We start from the raw sequence: 18,126 nt of genomic DNA on the forward strand, positions 1-18,126 counted from the left end.
TGTGAGGGATTGTCTTCATTAGACTCTGGAAGGCCCAGGAGAATCCACAGGGAGTTAGGTAAGAGTGTGTGTGCTGATCTCAAGGTAGCCAACTGGCAACCTTTGGAATTTAGGAAAGCTCTCAAGCCTGTGGTCCTGCGTACATGATGGGAAGGGTTTCAGTGTGGAACACAAAGGCTTCTCTACTGTTGACTTAGCCAGGGAATGGGCTTGTGGTTTTGTTACAGGCCTGGCTTTGGGCAGAGGAGTTGAATTTGGTATCAGCAAATGAGATTCTGGACTTGTCCAGATTATATCACTTGCCCAGATGATATCATACCCAACATACACTCCAAGTTTTTGGCAAATTGCTGTTTCTCGGAATCCAGAGCGCTAAGTCATGTTGCTGGGAAATAGCAAATCTCTCTGCAAACAGATGTTTGCATATGCAAAGGCGGTTTTTTACATGTTCTTTCCATGTGAATCCCAGCCCGTCCTCTCGACCCCAAGTTTTCCCTCTCCATCCACTTCCACGTGTCCCGTAGCCTGACTTCTATTTCCATTCTGATGGCTCTTCAGTCTCTCAGACTCAATATGTCCAAGATCACATTTCTTTTCTCTCTTTTCAGGCCTTCCTTCACGTACATTCCCTATGTCCTCTCAAAAGTGTTGGCCTCAGCCCTGAAGGCTGAACTTTCTCTGCTTTCCTTATTTAGCATGCCATCAAGCCATGTTGCTTGTTCCCCTACAACATGACAGAACTGTGTAATGTTCCTCTCTGTCATGTTGGTAAAAGCATGCTTGCACTCTGTTCATCACTCATCTTGATTACTTCAATCTCCTGCTTGATGGTTTTCTAATTAGACCTCTGTTCAGAATTCTACCACCAAAACTGTTCGTTTCTCTGCTCACTCCAATTATGGGAAGTAAACAGACTGGTTTCCTGCCTGCATCTAGATTCATCACAAACTCTTTCTCCTTACCTTCAGAACACTCCATAGCCGTGCTTCCCATATCTCTCCACTCTTTTATCCCCATACAGACTTGTTTTATTCCTCTTGCTTCTCCATCCTCATTTATCCAAAGCTACCCTTGTGTCTTCATATGACTCCATGCTCCCAAGACACCTGGACAAGGCTCTGTCTCACACATGTCCTTCAGATCAGGGGTAGTCAACCTGTGGTCCTCCAAATGTCCATGGACATCTGGAGGACCACAGGTTGACTACCCCTGCTTTAGATCACTCTTGAAGATCTGCATGAAGCCACTGGCATAACCCCTTTGTCCCTATCCCCTACCTGGGCCAATTCACACATTACAAAGTCCAGGAGTCTGCCACTAGAACTCTCTGACATGCAATGGGAATTGTGTGCCTACCAGATGCATGAAGTCTTAATTCTGGTTGGGATTGTGACATGTGAGTAGCATGTGCTATTAAATCACGAACTCATAACAGCCCTATGAAGTTCCACCCCATGGAGTTTTCAAGGCTAGAGATGAGCTGGTGGTTTGCCATTGCCTACCTAAGTCATCTCCCATCCAAGCACTATCCATGGTCAGCCAAGCTTCTAAACTCGGATGAGATCAGTCTAGATGGGGTTTTTAGGGCTGCCACACAGGGCTGCTGCTTGTGCTGCCAGCATGTATTTGCTTAATTGCATTAATTAATTCATTTTATTTACATTTACTCAGTGGGCAGGCTGCAGAAATGGTTCTTCTGGAGTCTGCTTTGCCCATCAAGAGAAATGCATGAAGAGCCATTTCACCTGTCCATCCCTGCCACACTCTGTGGACACAACTGAACTTTTATTTTGAGAGTTTGGGATTTTGTGAGCATGTGTGAGGAGGGAAGGATGGTTGGGGAGCTAGAGCCAGAAATAATTGTCAGTGTATTTTGCAACTGGACCGTACAAACATAGGACTCAATGCTGAGTTTTAGATAGTGTTGCCAACTAGCCTGGAGAAAAGTCTCCTCTCTGTTTAAGAGTTGCTTAATATGTAGGAACAGTCAGCCAAAGCTTTCCATGGCTTGGAGGTTACAGAACATCCCATCAAACCTCCATTAAAGATATAGAATAGTTTTTACTCTCTAGGCAGTTGGCGAGTTTGACAGTCAGGGTGTCTAAATGTGCCCTTTTTATTTCTTTTCCTTTCCCTGCGTTGTCATGATGAGTCTTTTCATTGTGCCCACATTTGTTCCTGATTCATTCCCAACTTGTTTGTTTCTTTTACACTGGTTTATATTATACTGATTCTCAGACAGTACTGAAAGCCGAGGAAAGAGTAGAATAATGCCAAGTTGGTTTGCAGAAAGGGGAAGCAGGGCTGCTTCAGCACCAAGTGGCCCCAAGCAGCCTGCTCAGGGTACCAAATTGGCAGGGGACCACGTGGGAGACAGTTCCCCACCACAGTGCACCTGAGTCACTGCCGTCCCATTTGGCTGCAAAGTGAACTGCAGTCTGGCGTCCATAAATGTAATGCCAGCTCCTGTTTTAAAATCAAACCCGATTCGTAAGACCAGAAACAAAGTGAGGGATCATACCTGTTGTTCTGGCCACTGGTCTTCAAGGATTAGTCATGTGGATTTCTTTAAATTGATTAAATATAAGATCCTGGAGAATCAAAGTCCATTTGGAATAGGATGGGACTGCTGTATGCTGCCTTGAATTCTGCGGGAGATAGGACAGGGTGACTATTCACTGGGAAGACATATTGGCCACCTCTCTAGCTTTGCGCTTGAAGAAGTTCTCAGAAGCAGTTAACAAAACAATGTCATCACTTACCCCCTGTTTTAGGGATGTGTTTGTAAAAAGCCGACAAGTCACAACCAGCCTCCGGAGACCCTGCCAAGGGGCTTTCAAGGTCAATGAGAATCGGGTAGATTGCCATCGCCTGCCTCTGCACGGTTCTGCTGGTATTCCTTGGTGGTCTCCCTTTCAAGTACGGAGCCAGCTTATCTGCTGAGATCGGGCTATGCCAGGGGTAGTCAAACTGCGGCCCTCCAGATGTCCATGGACTACAATTCCCAGGAGCCCCTGCCAGCGAATGTAGTCCATGGACATCTGGAGGGCCGCAGTTTGACTACCCCTGGGCTATGCTTTGCTTTCCATATTCCCCCAACGTCCGGCTACTTTATAGGCATCTCTCTCTCTACCTATCTATGGTCTCACCCATTCCACCCGTCTACTTATCCAGTCATTTATCTACTGCCAGATAAGCTGGACCTTTGGGGGATAGCCGTAATACACATTCTGTGGAGCAGAGGTAGTTAAACTGCGGCTGTCCAGATGTCCATGGACTACAATTCCCATGAGCCCCTGCCAGCATTGCTGGGCTCATGGGAATGTAGTCCATGGACATCTGGACGGCCGCAGTTTGACTACCCCTGCTGTGGAGGAATAGCTGCTGCTAATTTTTTACCTTGTTTGCTGCCTATTTTTAATTGATTTGCATTGTATTTGTTCTGATTGTTGTTTTTTACACACAACGTTGTACATCTCCCTGAGCCAGCTCACCAGGAGGGTGGTCTCAAAATCTAATCTAAGAAATAATTAAAAAAACTGCAAACTGTCATAAAACCAATCCTGTTTTAGCAGAAAGGTATCCTAAAACCACATCTATAAGCAGCACAAGGTAAAGGGAAGGGGATATAAAGAAACAACCCAAATATTTCTGAGCATCACAATCAGAACACAACTTATCAGCAACTGGAAGCTGGGAAAGGGATATACAAAGATGCCCTCCGTTGTTCTTTCTAAATGCTGCCAATGAGAGCTTTTTGTTGTTGTTGATGACGAGTCAAATGTTTCTCTCATGTCACATTTACACTGTTTATATGCAGAGAGAGAAAAAATCAACGCAGACAAAACAAAATGGTGGGAAAATAAAGCCTTGCCTGCTTGATTTGCACGAGAGAAGCCTTTTATTTATTTATCTTTTGAAGAATGGATCTGGAAAAATTCAGTAGCATCCCTAGCAATATCTGTCTGCACTCCACACCGGTCCTTTGCTCCTTCCGATTTCCTTTTTGATCATGCCCCATCGCTTAGATCTAGCGTATAAGTAGCTCACGCAGGAGCGTCCTGTTCTGCCTTAATGGAGCAGAAGGGTCCAGTGTTCCTTCTCTAGTGCATGGCCCTGTTTGCCAAGGAGGCCGTGTGCAATTTGTTGGCATCCGCCGGCTTGTGGATGTACGTGGAAAGTCGGTCCCGTCCGCCTGTCCAAGTGGAAGCAAGCCATTATTTACACTTAATTCACAAGAACGGTCCCCACTAGGGTAATTTCGAGCAGGAACAGATGACACAACTACTTTCCAGCACAACAGCTTTGTATTCCAAAGTACCCAGGCTTGTGACACACTGTTTGTTTATAAATACAGTGACGGATTGCCAAATGTCCCCATTACATCAGATACCTGCATGCATTGGGCAAGTTGGTGCTTTCTATTTGACCTGCATCCCTCCTCCTCCCTTGGTTCTCAGCATGCCTGTTCAGTTGAGGTTGTTGCCAGGGAAATCTGCTCCTCCTCCCAGATGCCCTTCCCAGATTGCATTGGGACAGAACCATTTGGGAGACGCATTTAGGACCAGGCTGTATTTTGACAGAACGTCTGGTTGTTTCTTTGCTGAAAGAGGACCGAATTCCTTGGACCTTTGGTTGTGTTCATGAAGGAATTTCCTCATGCTGCATGGTAGAGTATGACAGTCCCAGAGAAGCAATTCTTACATGGCTGTTTAATTTACAGAATCCCTTTCCTCTGCCATTTCTGGTCCCCTTGTCTTTCCTTCTCTATCAGACACCAAGTGAATTCATGGAAGAGGTCAGATTCATATCACGAACTTCCTGATCCAAACTTCAGACAAAAACTGTGCCACATGGCAGCACATAGCAGGTTCAGGCTGCTGCAAACGAGTTATCCCATGGTGACTGCCATTCATTTAAATAAACCGCCAATGAATGGTGTGATGTTTTCAGCTCCAGTGGGCCTATCAATACTGTATTAAACTAACTTTGGTAGGCGCATGCCATTAGTTTTTAGGGGGATCTGTGATTTTAGAAGATGATTCCATGCTTCTGAAGTTCATACCTGAATGGTCTTTCCCCCTGGATTTTGGAGTTGACTCATGTGTGAGACTGGATCACTGTGTTCAGAGTCCTAATAAACGTCTGCTCGTGATGGGAGTGGACCCACTTTATTTTGCTGTGCTCATAGCTTCTAAGAGAGCCAGTTTGGTGTAGTGGTTAGGAGCGCGGACTTCTAATCTGGCATGCCAGGTTCGATTCTGCGCTCCCCCACATGCAGCCAGCTGGGTGACCTTGGGCTCGCCACAGCACTGATAAAACTATTCTGATCAAGTAGTGATATCAGGGCTCTCTCAGCCTCACCGACCCCACCGACCCCACAGGGTGTCTGTTGTGGGGAGAGGAATGGGAAGGTGACTGTAAGCCGCTTTGAGCCTCCTTCGGGTAGGGAAAAGCGGCATATAAGAACCTACTCTTCTTCTTCCCCTTTCTTCTTCTTCTTCTTCTTCTTCTTCTTCTTCTTCTTCTTCTTCTTCTTCTTCTTCTTGTTCTTCTTCTTGTTCTTGTTCTTGTTCTTGTTCTTGTTCTTGTTCTTGTTCTTGTTCTTGTTCTTCTTCTTCTTCTTCTTCTTCTTCTTCTTCTTCTTCTTCTTCTTCTTCTTCTTCTTAACTATGGTTTTATCCCAGTTCAGGAGCCTAGTTGGTTGCCCAGGCTTCTGCATCCCTGAAATCAGAGTAGAGTTTGATTGAAGGCTACCCAAATAAGGAAGATTTTAACTATATTCTGGCCATAAGGAGAGGTGCGTAGGCATGCCTAGCCAGTTTTGTCCATTACTTACATTTGAATGTAGCCAGTGAGTCAAGAATCATTGTGTTTTGTTAATTTCTAGATTTTGTGAATCATCACAACTTCAAGGCACATTACTTAATTTCATGACAGCTCTATCTTGATTTGGAAGTTCTAGATTCTTTTGTGGTTTCCCTGCTGTCAAGATGAAACTGTGGTTGTCTTTTTTCTTAACCGGAGTCATAACATTTGATAGAAATATTGCTGCTAAAATTTATCCCTGTTTTGGTATCAGTGGTGTGTAAACAGCATTAAAAAGGCAGAGTGTAACGTACAAATGGCATTAAAATGTCATCAAAGAGTCAGCTGCAAATGGGAAATTTGCCAAGGAAAATAGGTGGGATGGAAATGGTCTACCCAACTGTGCACAAAAAAATTAACAAAATGAGGGAGGGGAATATCAATATACTCCTAGTTGTACTTCAAGTGCAATCACTGATGTTTAAATGATGCAATTTTCTTTTTTACACTGTTGAACTGGGCTGGGAAAGAACATTTGAGGAAGGGAAGTCTTCTCCCATTGAGAATTGACTGGCTGAAAATGAACATAGTAACTGTGGTAGTACAGGGCAGGGGGGAAGGTGAAGTGTACACCAATGGCTGCAAGAACTAAACAGTGGCAGATTTTTACTCCTGACGGAAGTGCTTCCTTGGATTTCCTTCTTTGATTGACAGCTCCTCTGCGATTGCACAGTAACTGGCAAGGTGCTGAAGCTATCAGCTGGACTAGAGTCAAAGAGAATGTGCTGGCACAGAGAACTGGCTCAGTAGCTGAATGAGATGACCCTATTTGTAGTGCTCTGCAGGAGCCGGGAAGGGTTCCCACTCATTCCGCCAAATTCTGTTCTCAGACATGCTGGTGAAGCCGCCTGCCGTGTGCTCTTGAATAAGAAGGACCTGGAAGTATTACAGAATTACCACATTTATTTGGGGGATGGGGGGGGGGAGAGCTCCATTTTGATTGAGCCGTAATGTCTGCAGCTCAGATTTTGGATGCTAGTGGATGGGTTTGCAGCACAACCGGATAAATGTTTGCTACTGGAAAGTGCCTGCATTTGCTGCCACCTCTTCCTTTATTTATTTAGCGGAGCAAAGTTACTTATGCTGCCCACCTGTCTAGCACATGGAAGCATTTTCTTTGCAGAAGCTGTTTGGAATGCAGCATGCTTTTATTTGCATTAATAATTGTTAGTGATTGTCTTAACTATCTTCATATGTGTGTCACTGACCCCACATGGGACATTTTGGAATAAACTGTCTCCCTTTGCTGCAGATGGGCCAATTCAGACACGCCAAATCACCTTGGAAACTTTGAATCACTTTGGGAGTTTCATGTCATGAGGATTTAGCACTGTGTGAATTAGCCCTTGATGTGCAATTTAGGATTATTTGGTTTTGTATGTAAATGCACTAAAACATGCAAGTTGTGTCCTACAGAGCTTTTCTATGAATGGTAGTGCTTTCTCTACCATTGCAGGGAATTAATATAGGAGCATGGCAGACCCAGAAGTTATCATAGGAGGATAACAGGTTGCCCAATAACACCTTCCAACCAATCTGAGGTCTCAGTAAAAATTCTGAAGAAGGTATTCTCCCTCCCCAGTTCCTATTTCTTCTCTTTTTGGAGCAGCCTTTGTCTAATAACCCCTCCAACAAACTGGGTTAGGGAAGGGGCTTTGGATCAGCAGTATAGCATCTGTTTGGGATGGAGAAGGTTCAATCCCTAGTCACCGCAGGTGAAAGGATCAGGCAGGAGAGCAGCTGCCAGCCTTAGACAATGCTGACCTTGATGGACCAAGGGCCTCCTTCAATATAAATCAGTTTTGTGTTGATACACTTACAGCAGAAGAGACTTCCCATTCTGTTGGCCAGTTTCTGACCTATTGCTTTCCTGATTATCTTGTTATCCTCTTGGGTGCCTGTGGCTGTGCAGAGCAATTCTGTGTTTTTAACAGGAAACGTCTAACTTCCTTGATGGCAGAGAAGAGTCATGTCAGAATACAAAACATGCTTAGATTTGTCAGGAAAGTAAACGGGAGTGGGCACAAGAATCTAAGTTCTTTCTCATTTCCTGCAAAGCTAGCATCTAGGCAACATTCTACAACAATATTCAGGGCAGTATAGTCTTCCACAGACAAAAGAACATTGCATGTGAATTGGCCCTGGGGGTTGGTGAGTTGGAGTGTGCATGTCTGCTAGATCGCTTTCCTCCCCCCCCCCCCATACATTCCTGAGGCCTTGAAGGCTACAGGAATAAAGCCCAGAGTGGCAGCTTGTTAAGGAACATGTTGCCTTACGGATTGGCAGACGCCGGGGAAAGTGAGTCAAAGGGAAACCTCATGGCAGTCCCTGGGGGCTGGGAACATAAGCTGTGTCTCCCACTGCCCTTGTTCACTCTGTCTCCTGCACTCTCCCCCTTGTGTGCACAGTGTGTGGGTGGAAGGAAGACAAAACGGATTAGAACCCACTGGAAGGCAGAGACAATGTTAGAGTCTTCTAATTGAAACCAGCTTTCCAGGCAGAGGTTTGGACACAGAGATGCCAGGAAAGGGATGCCTTTCTTCTTTTGGATCAGAGGGCAAACTCCTTGACTCCAGTGTCCTGGGGGCAGAGCTGCAGGGAGTTTTGAGAGAAGCAGGGCCATTAGGAAGGCTTGTCCTCAGCGGGGGGGGGGGCATACCTCCCAGTGGGCTGAGCTGAGACTGGCAGCCAAGGGATTATCCTACAGCCCTTGCTGCCAACCACCAGCTGCACAGCTCTCAATAAGGCAGTCGGGTGTCAGTCTCTGGTCCTGGACCGCCTGGGTTGTGTTTTTGCGCATGAAGTGTGGAGTTTACTAATGACACCAATTGAGCAGCTGCATTGTGTGCCAATTGCTTTGTGTCGGGCTCCTGGCAACTGCCACAAAAAAATTGGGAAAGGATCCCAGGTAGCATCCTTTGACCTGTCCATTCTGCTCATGCCAGGATTTCTGGGAGAACAGCAGAGTTGGTCTGGGAGAGATGTAGCAAGAACATCAATCATAGCTGTGACTCACAGGCCAGAACAATGGGAGGCAGGGGCGGGCTTGTTGCTTATTAAAGGACAGGGCCTGAATTTCTTAATTTATTTTAGTTTTTGCCTTGTATCTGTTGTATTTGCAAGGGCTACAGACTGACTTTGTTTTCAGTTGAAAGCTGGGATTCTGAGTCAGCTAATGATCCAGATGGGCACCAAGAGGCATGCTTAGAATTCAGACAAAGCCTGGGGAAGCCAGTCACATGCCATTCTCATGTCTCTTTCCTCCCAGTGGGCTTTAAAGAGCTGGGACAAAATTAATACAAAGAGAACAGACACAAAAAGGGGATGGACATTGAGGTGCCATGTTGTTGCACTGCTTTTTCCTTCCTACTAGAGTGAACCATATAGACAACTATTGCTGTCACCTGTCCCAGGTTTCCTGGGCTAGAATGCCTCTATAGGCATGACAATTGGGAGTAGGGTTACCAGCACCCAGGTGGGGCCTGGAGTTCCCCTAGAGCTGCTCTAGATCCCCTAGCAAAAATGATAAATTAAGAGGGGTAGGACCCAGTGAAGGATCAAATACAAGTCAAGTATAGAGGCACTGGGATACCAAGGTGGCAAGCACAATATCCAAAATAGACTTCAGTAGAGTCTTGAATCTTCTATCATTTATTTATTCTTTATTGTACAAAGCAGTCCCAACGTGTTTCACCCACTGGCTTTGTCAAGGGACATTAAATCTTAGGAAATACAAAGATAAAATTAGTCAACAGTAATTATTAGTAAATAAATATAACACATATAAAAGATAAATGTCATGAATACATACTATTAGTGTTTCAGACAAACTTCATATAAGTAAATATATGTCTCTTAGACAGAGTATCTGGAACAGAAATAAGACATTCCAATTATAATAATAAGAATCTTGTGTATTGTTGTTGTTAGGTGCGAAGTCGTGTCTGACCCATTGCGACCCCAATGTGTATTACTAAGGCATTATCAAATTGCAGCAGCCTATATTGTTATTAGAGCCTCTTGTGGCGCAGAGTGGTAAGGCAGCAGACATGCAGTCTGAAAGCTCTGCCCATGAGGCTGGAAGTTCGATCCCAGCAGTCAGCTCAAGGTTAACTCAATCTTCCATCCTTCCGAGTACCCAGCTTGCTGCTGGGGGGTAAAATGGTAATGACTGGGGAAGGCACTGGCAAACCACCCCGTATTGAGTCTGCCAAGAAAACGCTAGAGGGCGTCACCCCAAGGGTCAGACATGACCCAGTGCTTGCACAGGGGATACCTTTACCTTCACCTTATATTGTTATTATCATTTAAAATTTTTAGAAAACAAAAACAAAGCAGAGATTTACAAGGTTGTTATAACAGCAGCTACTCATAGCTTATGGCGTTCCAGACCCGATTCAGAAACCAGTCTTTACCATGAACACTCCATGCTAATAGCTTCAGCTGACTTCTTTCCCCACTTCTCCACAGTTGCTTTAAGAAGCTGCCATTGGACAGAGCCAAGGTGCAGTCAAAAGCATTGCTGGACTTGAGTTCATTCACAGGTTCAAAACAATGAGCCCCCCAGGCTGAATAGGAACATGGGATTCTTATCTCACTACAGATGCTAATTGCCTGCTCCCAAGCATTTCCAGTTTGCTCTGCTCAAGCAGATGTCATTGCATCTTTGCATCCTGAGTTTGCTACACCCTTCCCATCTTCTGACTGGGATATAAGGACTGAAGGGTCCTTATCCGACCAAGAGAGCTTTGACTCTCAAAATCTTGTACCCTGAAAATCTAGTTGGCCTGTCTGTACTACTGGACTCCACTCTAGCAGATTTAGAAGAGGTGTTCAATTCCATGCAAATACAGTGGAAGAAAGCTTCTTCCAAAAGAATCACTGCCTCTTGTGGTTTTCAGTGCCTGCAAGTTTGTAATTAAAATATTGTTCAATTGATGGATAGCTCCAGCAGCTGATGTAACACAAGACAATTAATGTTAATTAACTACTAGCACTGGCTTACGTCTCATCTCTGCCACAAACCCATTAAGTAGCCCAAGGCAAGGCATTAGTTCTTAGTTTTACCCCAGGGTTGCCAACCTCCAGTTGGTGGCTGGAGGCCTCCCAGTATTACAGCTGATGCCCAGGCGACAGAGCAAACAGCTGCTTTTGAGGGTGGACTCTATAGTGTTGTGCCCCATTGAAGTCCCTCTGCTTCCTAAACCTCACCTTCCTTAGACTCCACCCCTGAAATCACCAAATATTTTCCAACCTGAAGCTGGCAACCCTACTCACCTTGGAAAGTGATGCTGGCCTACCTTGCAGGAATGTTTCAAGGACTACAGTAACAGCTGTGAATATTGGAGTGCTATGCAGATGTAATAGAGAGCCTCTTGTGGTGCAGAGTGGTAAGGCAGCAGACATGCAGTCTAAAGCTCTGCCCATGAGGCTGGGAGTTCAATCCCAGCAGCTGGCTCAAGGTTGACTCAGCCTTCCATCCTTCCGAGGTCGGGAAAATGAGTACCCAGCTTGCTTGCTGGGGGGTAAATGGTAATGACTGGGGAAGGCACTGGCAAACCACCCCGTCACCCCAAGGGTCAGACATGACTCGGTGCTTGCACAGGGGATACCTTTACCTTTTATGCAGATGCAAAGTATTATCATTATTATTTTTTGATCCAAAGCTTTTTGATGTTATTTGTCGAGCCACCATATGAGCTCCACGTAGCCCTGTGGGAACAGAGGTCTGGGAATCTCGCATGGTCAGGATTTGATGAGTCTTTCTGTGTCTGCAAAGCGGAGCTTTGGGAAAGGGCTGTAGCAGTACACGTCCTTGTGTGATTTTTCAGATTTCTGGTTCTGGTTGCAGACAGAACCTGGAAAGTGCTGAGGTTCACAAAACGCCCGAAATGGAAACATAGAATATTTTAAATTATCAGAGCTTTGCTGAACCTCACAATGGTTTGTTTTGGGTTTGGCTCAAGTTTTTTAGTGGAGGTTTGGGTCAGCTTTTAATATCGGTTCTCACTCATCCATTAAGTGACACATGAACTGTGCCAAACCCCCAGTCCTCCCGGCCCTCTCCGTGTTGTTAGGGGCCGAATAAGTTCAGGAGGGTGTGAGGCACACAGTGAGGGCTGAGGAAAGTGAGCAGGTCTCCCCTTTCAAGCCAGAGCGTTCCATGGCCATATAAATTGCAGATGCTGGTAAGATAAATCTCCTAACTGGATAGGTATTTTTTTTTTTAAAGGGCCGGGGCAGGGGGGGGGGGGTCTCCGTTTTCTCCACAACAAGAGACAGGCTGCTGAAAATGCAAGAAAAAGAGAGTGGCAAAATGATACATGTCGAATTGCTGGAATGGATTTCAAATGCCAAAGATAGTTTATGTAAAGGCTTGCACTGTTGTAAAATGTAACAGTATCCACTGGCGAGCTTCAATGAAGTTTGGTCCCAGTTAGGGTTTTCTTTTTCCTTAAAAAAAAAAAAAAAAAAAAGCCAAACAAAACCGAAAAAACTTATTCCAACCCATTAAAATTGATTTATGTTTTGCCCGTAGATTCCTTTGCTCTAAGCCTTCGGGGAATTCAAATTAGAGAAATCATGACCTCACTTTTGGCCAATCCCGCCGCTCTGCTCCCAAATATTCCAAGCACTCCTAGGACCGCTTGGACTTCTTCTGGGGAATACAGGGGAACTTTTCTGCCTGGAAGGGCTGTCCCTCCCTCCCCCCCTCGCCTTGAGAAAAACCCACCCCGGCCCCTCTCCCAGCCATTTTTGCCATAATCGAAGATGAGGTCTTACTCACATAAGGATAGACTTGTCAAAACTGGTTACAGCAGCGGCTGCTGGATTCCCCTTTTGAAGCCTTTAAAGCTGGATTCCCCTTTTAAGATGAATAGCATACCTGAGCTTGGTTATTCCCTGTATCAGCCTCCATCTTGCCCTCCTAGGGTGGCCCAGAGGTGGGTCTACAATGTGTTTTTTTCCAGCATAACATCCCTAGTTTGCTCTTCTAGGTTAATCAGACTAGAGACAAAACCCTATCATGGCTCTGTGTGTATGTATACATGTTATTATGTATGTGCCACTTTATTAGCAGGGCATAGTCACATAGCATTGCTTTCCTACGTGGAACCTGATTTATGGCACGTTAGCCGCTACTGCTTTTAAGTCTGAACAAAGTTCTGCAGGATAATTGATTCTCAAAGTGTGGGGCCTTCTATAGGGAGGTTCAGAACCTGACCAGGTGTTTTCATTTAGTTTGCCTTGCACTGATTTCAAAGCAACATTGGTCTTTGTTCTTTTTTGTTCTAGATATACTGGGAAAAATACATACGCACACGTACATGTATCCTTATCTTCCAGTATTCAAATACAATCCAGCACTTGTAATAAGGAGCATAGCTGTGCAACATGACATTGTAGTTTTCATGTCCTTGCATTAGCCTACATACATGCTAGAGAAGAATTACCCAAATCATGGGAGCAGTTTACCAGGGCAGTGTCTGGATTTCCTTAAGCATTGTAGGTAGGACTGAAAAATCCCTCCTAGCGACCGGCAGTGGATGGACATGGGAGTTTTACTTGGAGAAAGAGAAAAGGCCCAAGCGTCATTGCTGGTATTACTTAGGAAATGACATCATCACACCAGCAACACTGAGGTGACACTCTGGTATTTGGGTAAAACCTCTATGGGAAAACTGGCTTCTACTATGGAGTTTTTGCACACATACCAGCTATTGCCGTTGTGATGATGTCACTTCCTATGTGACACCAGGAAGGAGGCCAGGTCCATTCTCCTTCTCCAGGTCAGTCCCCCCTAGTCAACTGTTAGGCAGATAGAGGGCAGTGCCTGGTGTTGCGGGACCGCTCCCTCCACCAGGGGGGGTTAGTAACTAGGGTTGCCAAACTCCAGGTGGTAGCTGGAGATCTCCTGGGATTACAACTGATAAAAAAGTAAGAAAGAAGCAAAGTTGACATTCTGATTGGGTTATTTGGACAGCACAGTTGACTATGCAGGGGAATCTTCAAAATCGGCAGCAGCCAGCAAAGAAAGGAAATCCAAATGTAAACAAACAATAAAAGAAAGCAAATATACAATGAAATGAAACAGACAACATCTGCTTATCTGTCCTTGGCATCGCAGTTAGAATCTGTCAGCCTTTGTGGAGGTCACAATTTAAGGCTAGTGGATTGTGTTTTGCTGGATGGGCCATGAATTGTACATTTACAGACAGTAACCTTTCCCTGTGCTCACTTGGAACCCACACTGATAAACCCTCTTCTCTCACTCAGGCATGCCTAACCAAGGACTTCAGTGAGGATCTCAGAGAAGGGATGACTCAATATGCGTGGTATCCGTGCACTGCCAACCACACCCAGATGGTTTACTGGCTCAAGGTAAGGTGTCTGGGACTGGAGCCCCTTCCCCGACAATTAGGCCAAGGAGTTTGCAAGCTGCACCAAAGGTGCACTGCAGCAGCAAGCATCAAAGCTGGGGATGTGGTCTGCACCAGAACATGGCCTTGGCAGTGTAATTGGGAGTCAGCCAGCTTGAAGGAACCCAGCCCAGTTCCATCCAGAGGGAAACCTGGCACTGAGACCCAGGGGAGCTCTGCCAGGCGGACAGGGATGGCAATCAGCACTGAACCTTATACAGTAGGTTGGGCAGGCAGCCAGGTCTTTCAAGAAGTTCAGGAGGAAGGACCAGTGAGCTCACTAATCCCAGGCAAGCATCCATTGGCCCAGGGGCCTGTCACTCCCCAGGACTGAGTTGGGGAGAGAGAACTAGTTGAGCCCAGGATGGCCCTCAATTGAGGAAGCATTTTTAAAAATGTGCAAAGGAGCAGCCAAGGAGGAAGAAGCAGGCCCATTCCCTGGCTGGAGGGATTAGGCACTTGGCAGAGCAGTGTGGGGTGAAAAGGAATCCCCCTCCTCTTGCTTTAGTCTGAGTCTCTATTGTGGGGAACTTACCCAAGTAAAAGCAGCCCTGGAATGTGAGACCATTTCTGGGCTCAGGCCTGGATCCTGACACAAGGGGACATAAGAGGATCCCTCTAGTCAAGCATCCTGTTTTCCTCAGCCAGATGCTTCAGGGAAGTCTGGGAAAAGTAGGGTAGAAAAGAAACAGCCCTCCCCTGATGTTTGTTTCCTAGAAACTACTATACTGCCTCTGAACATGGAGGTTTAATTCAGCCATCATGACTGTCCATAAACCTATCCTCCATGAATTGGTCTACTCAGGTAGCAGGTACCCGGGGGAACCCATTGCCAAACTGTGCCAGTCAGAGAAGACTGTACTGAGCTAGATGGACTACCCCATATTGGCAGTCTCATGTATCTATAGGTCTCCCTAAACCAGTTTGCTGGATTGGTGGTCTATAAATCAAATCAATAAATAATAAATAGATCAAATTCTTTAGATTTAAATTACAAGGCATGAGTCCTTAATCGGTTATTAATGATCCTCAGCAAAAGCACTTGAAAGAGATCAAGAAGGATAAGGTGACCGGATTTTAACATTGGTAAAGCGGGACACCATTGATGGGGGGGGGGGTCTTGATTTAAAATGTGGTCTATATGGAGCAACAAAAAGTTTCATAGAATGCATGGAACACAAAAATAGTATTGTAATATATATATATTTTAATTTCAACATATGTACAATTTGCCAGGTGCCCCTAGATGTCCCTCCAAAAGTGGGACAATCTGTTCACCTTAAAGAAGGAAGAAAGTTCCTAGGTGTGAACAGACATATATCAGTTTTAGATCATAGGCACTCTCCTTTGAAAGACCCTGCTATTTTTGATATTAGATCCTTAGATACTTTTTTGGATTCAGACTCTGAACACAGTTATGTAAGTGGAAATGTTGTCCTGACTGTTCAGGTCACAATCCTCCCAAACTCTATGGTTTTATGACAGAGGGGCTTTTTTTTTTTGCCCGGTGGTGGTGGGGGGGTTCTAGAGCATTCTGTGATATCACTTGCATGTACGCATCCCAGGACTTCTAGTGATGTCACTCCCTCCCCCACCCCCATGAATTTCTCCTGTTGCATTGCAGCAGTGAGAGCCCCAGAGCAGGGGATAGGATGTTATAGTGAGAGATCTACTGCACCTATCCACAACTGACTACTCAAGCCTCCCAAGGCAACAGCTCAGCCTCCTTGGAAATATCACCATTACCCTGATCCAGGGAGACTTGCACCCCTACCAGTTTGCAGGAGCATTTAAGGTATCATTCAGTCTTTGCTGCAACCTTTTCACTTCCTGCACTGTTGAATGCAGCTCCAGCAACTCTGGCCTTGTTTGCAGTCATCAGTAGGGTTGCCATCCTTCAGGTCATGATTGAAGATCTCCCAGCTAGGATTCCAGCTGATCTCTGAGCGAAAGAGATCAGTTCACTTGGAGAAAATGGTAGCCTGGGAAGGCAGGCTTTAGGACCTTGTGCCCTGTTGAGGTCTCTACCCTCCCCAAGCCCCTGCCATCTCAGGGTCCACCCTCCAAATCTCCAGGTATTTCCCAACTTGGTCCTGGCAACCCTAGGCATCGGCCTTGAGCAGGGTAAGGACTATACTAAACCAGGTATGTCTGCAGTGCTGAAGTCTCAGCCTAGAACATTTTTTATCTTAAGAAGACCCCTCCCAACCTCCATCCTTTTAGCAATGAAAAACAGGGATGTCCCTGTAAAAACTCCTGTTTTCTTAGCAACTATCACAGTGCAAACCTTCTTCCACCTCCAATAAAAGACACTGCTGAAAACTCCGCTTCACTTGCAGCATTCATTTGCTCTTCCCTAGCCTGCACTATTTTAAAAGCAAACCAAAAGATATCTGCTCTATTGTTCAATATACTATTTTGTAAAAACCTCACAATTGTTCTACAGTATGTTCGCCAGCAATAGTTGTAAAACATCATGTTGTGCCTTGGCACATTGCATGGGATGGCCCCCTCAGCATTCATGCAGAAACACTTATGAGCATGTGTGCAAGTGGGATCACAAGAAAAAGACTCTAGTAGCCACTTGCTCTAAGCCAGTTATTGTATCTGCACCTGCGTTTCTGGTTCCTGGGTCCTATAATATGCAGGGAGCAAAGTTGTTACACAAAATGTTGCAGAAGCAGAACTGCCCCAAGTTTATGTTTCTGCTTGCACTTCACTGGATGCAATCCTACATGTGCAGTATTGGCTTGGATCCATTTAAGTGCATTTGTGCTTAGAGACAATATATTTCTAACACCACTGAGAGACTGAACTTGTAGAGAAAGGGAACAGAACCTTGACATTAGATAACTCTACAAGCTACATGAACATTCGCAAAGGGGAGGGGGGCAATGGAATGGTGATTTGCCAACGACAGGGATGAGATAGGTCCCCATTCTGCACCCATGGGATAATGCACTTTCAGTGTGCTTTTGCAGCCAGAACCGGATAATCTACTTATAAAGTGCACTGAAAGTGCATTACCCAACGTGCATAACCTGCTAGGGACTCTTCCAAGTGAATAAAAACAGTTGAAGCACATGCCACTCTGCATCTAACCTCATGGCTTATCCTCCCTTCTTTTTTTCCCCAGGCTCTCTTTTCACAGCCAATGGTAGCTGCAGCTGTGATCATCCACTTGGTTACAGATGGCTTGAATCCCACTGATTATCATGATCAGAAGCAGGAGACCATCTCTGTGCAACTGCTTGACACAAAAGACCAAAGTCATGACCTTGGTAAGAATTTCCTGCCTGATTCTGTGTGGTGCCCATTTCTTTTTGCTTTGCAGTCTTTGTCCAAATAGGTGTCTACCAGAAAGGTAAAACTTGTGACTCTTATCAAGTAAAAAACCCAATGATGTATATAATGCATAATAGAGGTGATATGGCCTGGGACTACAACACTGGGGAAGGAAAGCTTTCATGGGCCTTCAGTACTGTTTCCCTGATTGAAAATATTCCTCTTGGAAAAATAGCTCGATTGGTATTTAAAATAGCTGAAGGACATTTTTGAGAGAGGAAAGTTAATCCCCCACTTCCCCAATTGTGAGTCCCAATCCATGACCTGCAATGATGTCAGGTGGCTGAAAGTAGATTCTAACTCAGAACTTTTGCATCATTCCTGGAAGGAGTTCAGTAAGAACTAGGTGATTTTTTTTAAAGGGAGGGGGAAAGCTGTAATCTAAACTATGTGCCGTATGCAAATGTATTGGTCGCATACACAAAGCTGCAAGCTACAGCAATTCTGTATGAGCTAGGGTTGCCACCTCTAGGTTGGGGAAATTTCTGGAGAT

General features: G+C 45.2%; 1 protein-coding gene across 1 annotated transcript in view; it reads left to right on the forward strand.

Annotated features, from left to right (window-relative positions):
• The window catches only part of PAPPA (pappalysin 1), a 286,657-nt gene that overhangs the window by 158,514 nt on the left and 110,017 nt on the right, over window positions 1–18,126 (forward strand). The window contains exons 11-12 of the mRNA XM_077305078.1: window positions 14,146–14,250; window positions 17,425–17,569. Coding sequence (XP_077161193.1) covers window positions 14,146–14,250; window positions 17,425–17,569 — 250 coding nt within the window. The remainder of the gene's footprint in view (window positions 1–14,145; window positions 14,251–17,424; window positions 17,570–18,126) is intronic.

Source organism: Paroedura picta, chromosome 12, assembly GCF_049243985.1.
Source record: "Paroedura picta isolate Pp20150507F chromosome 12, Ppicta_v3.0, whole genome shotgun sequence".
NCBI classification, from domain to species: domain Eukaryota; kingdom Metazoa; phylum Chordata; class Lepidosauria; order Squamata; family Gekkonidae; genus Paroedura; species Paroedura picta.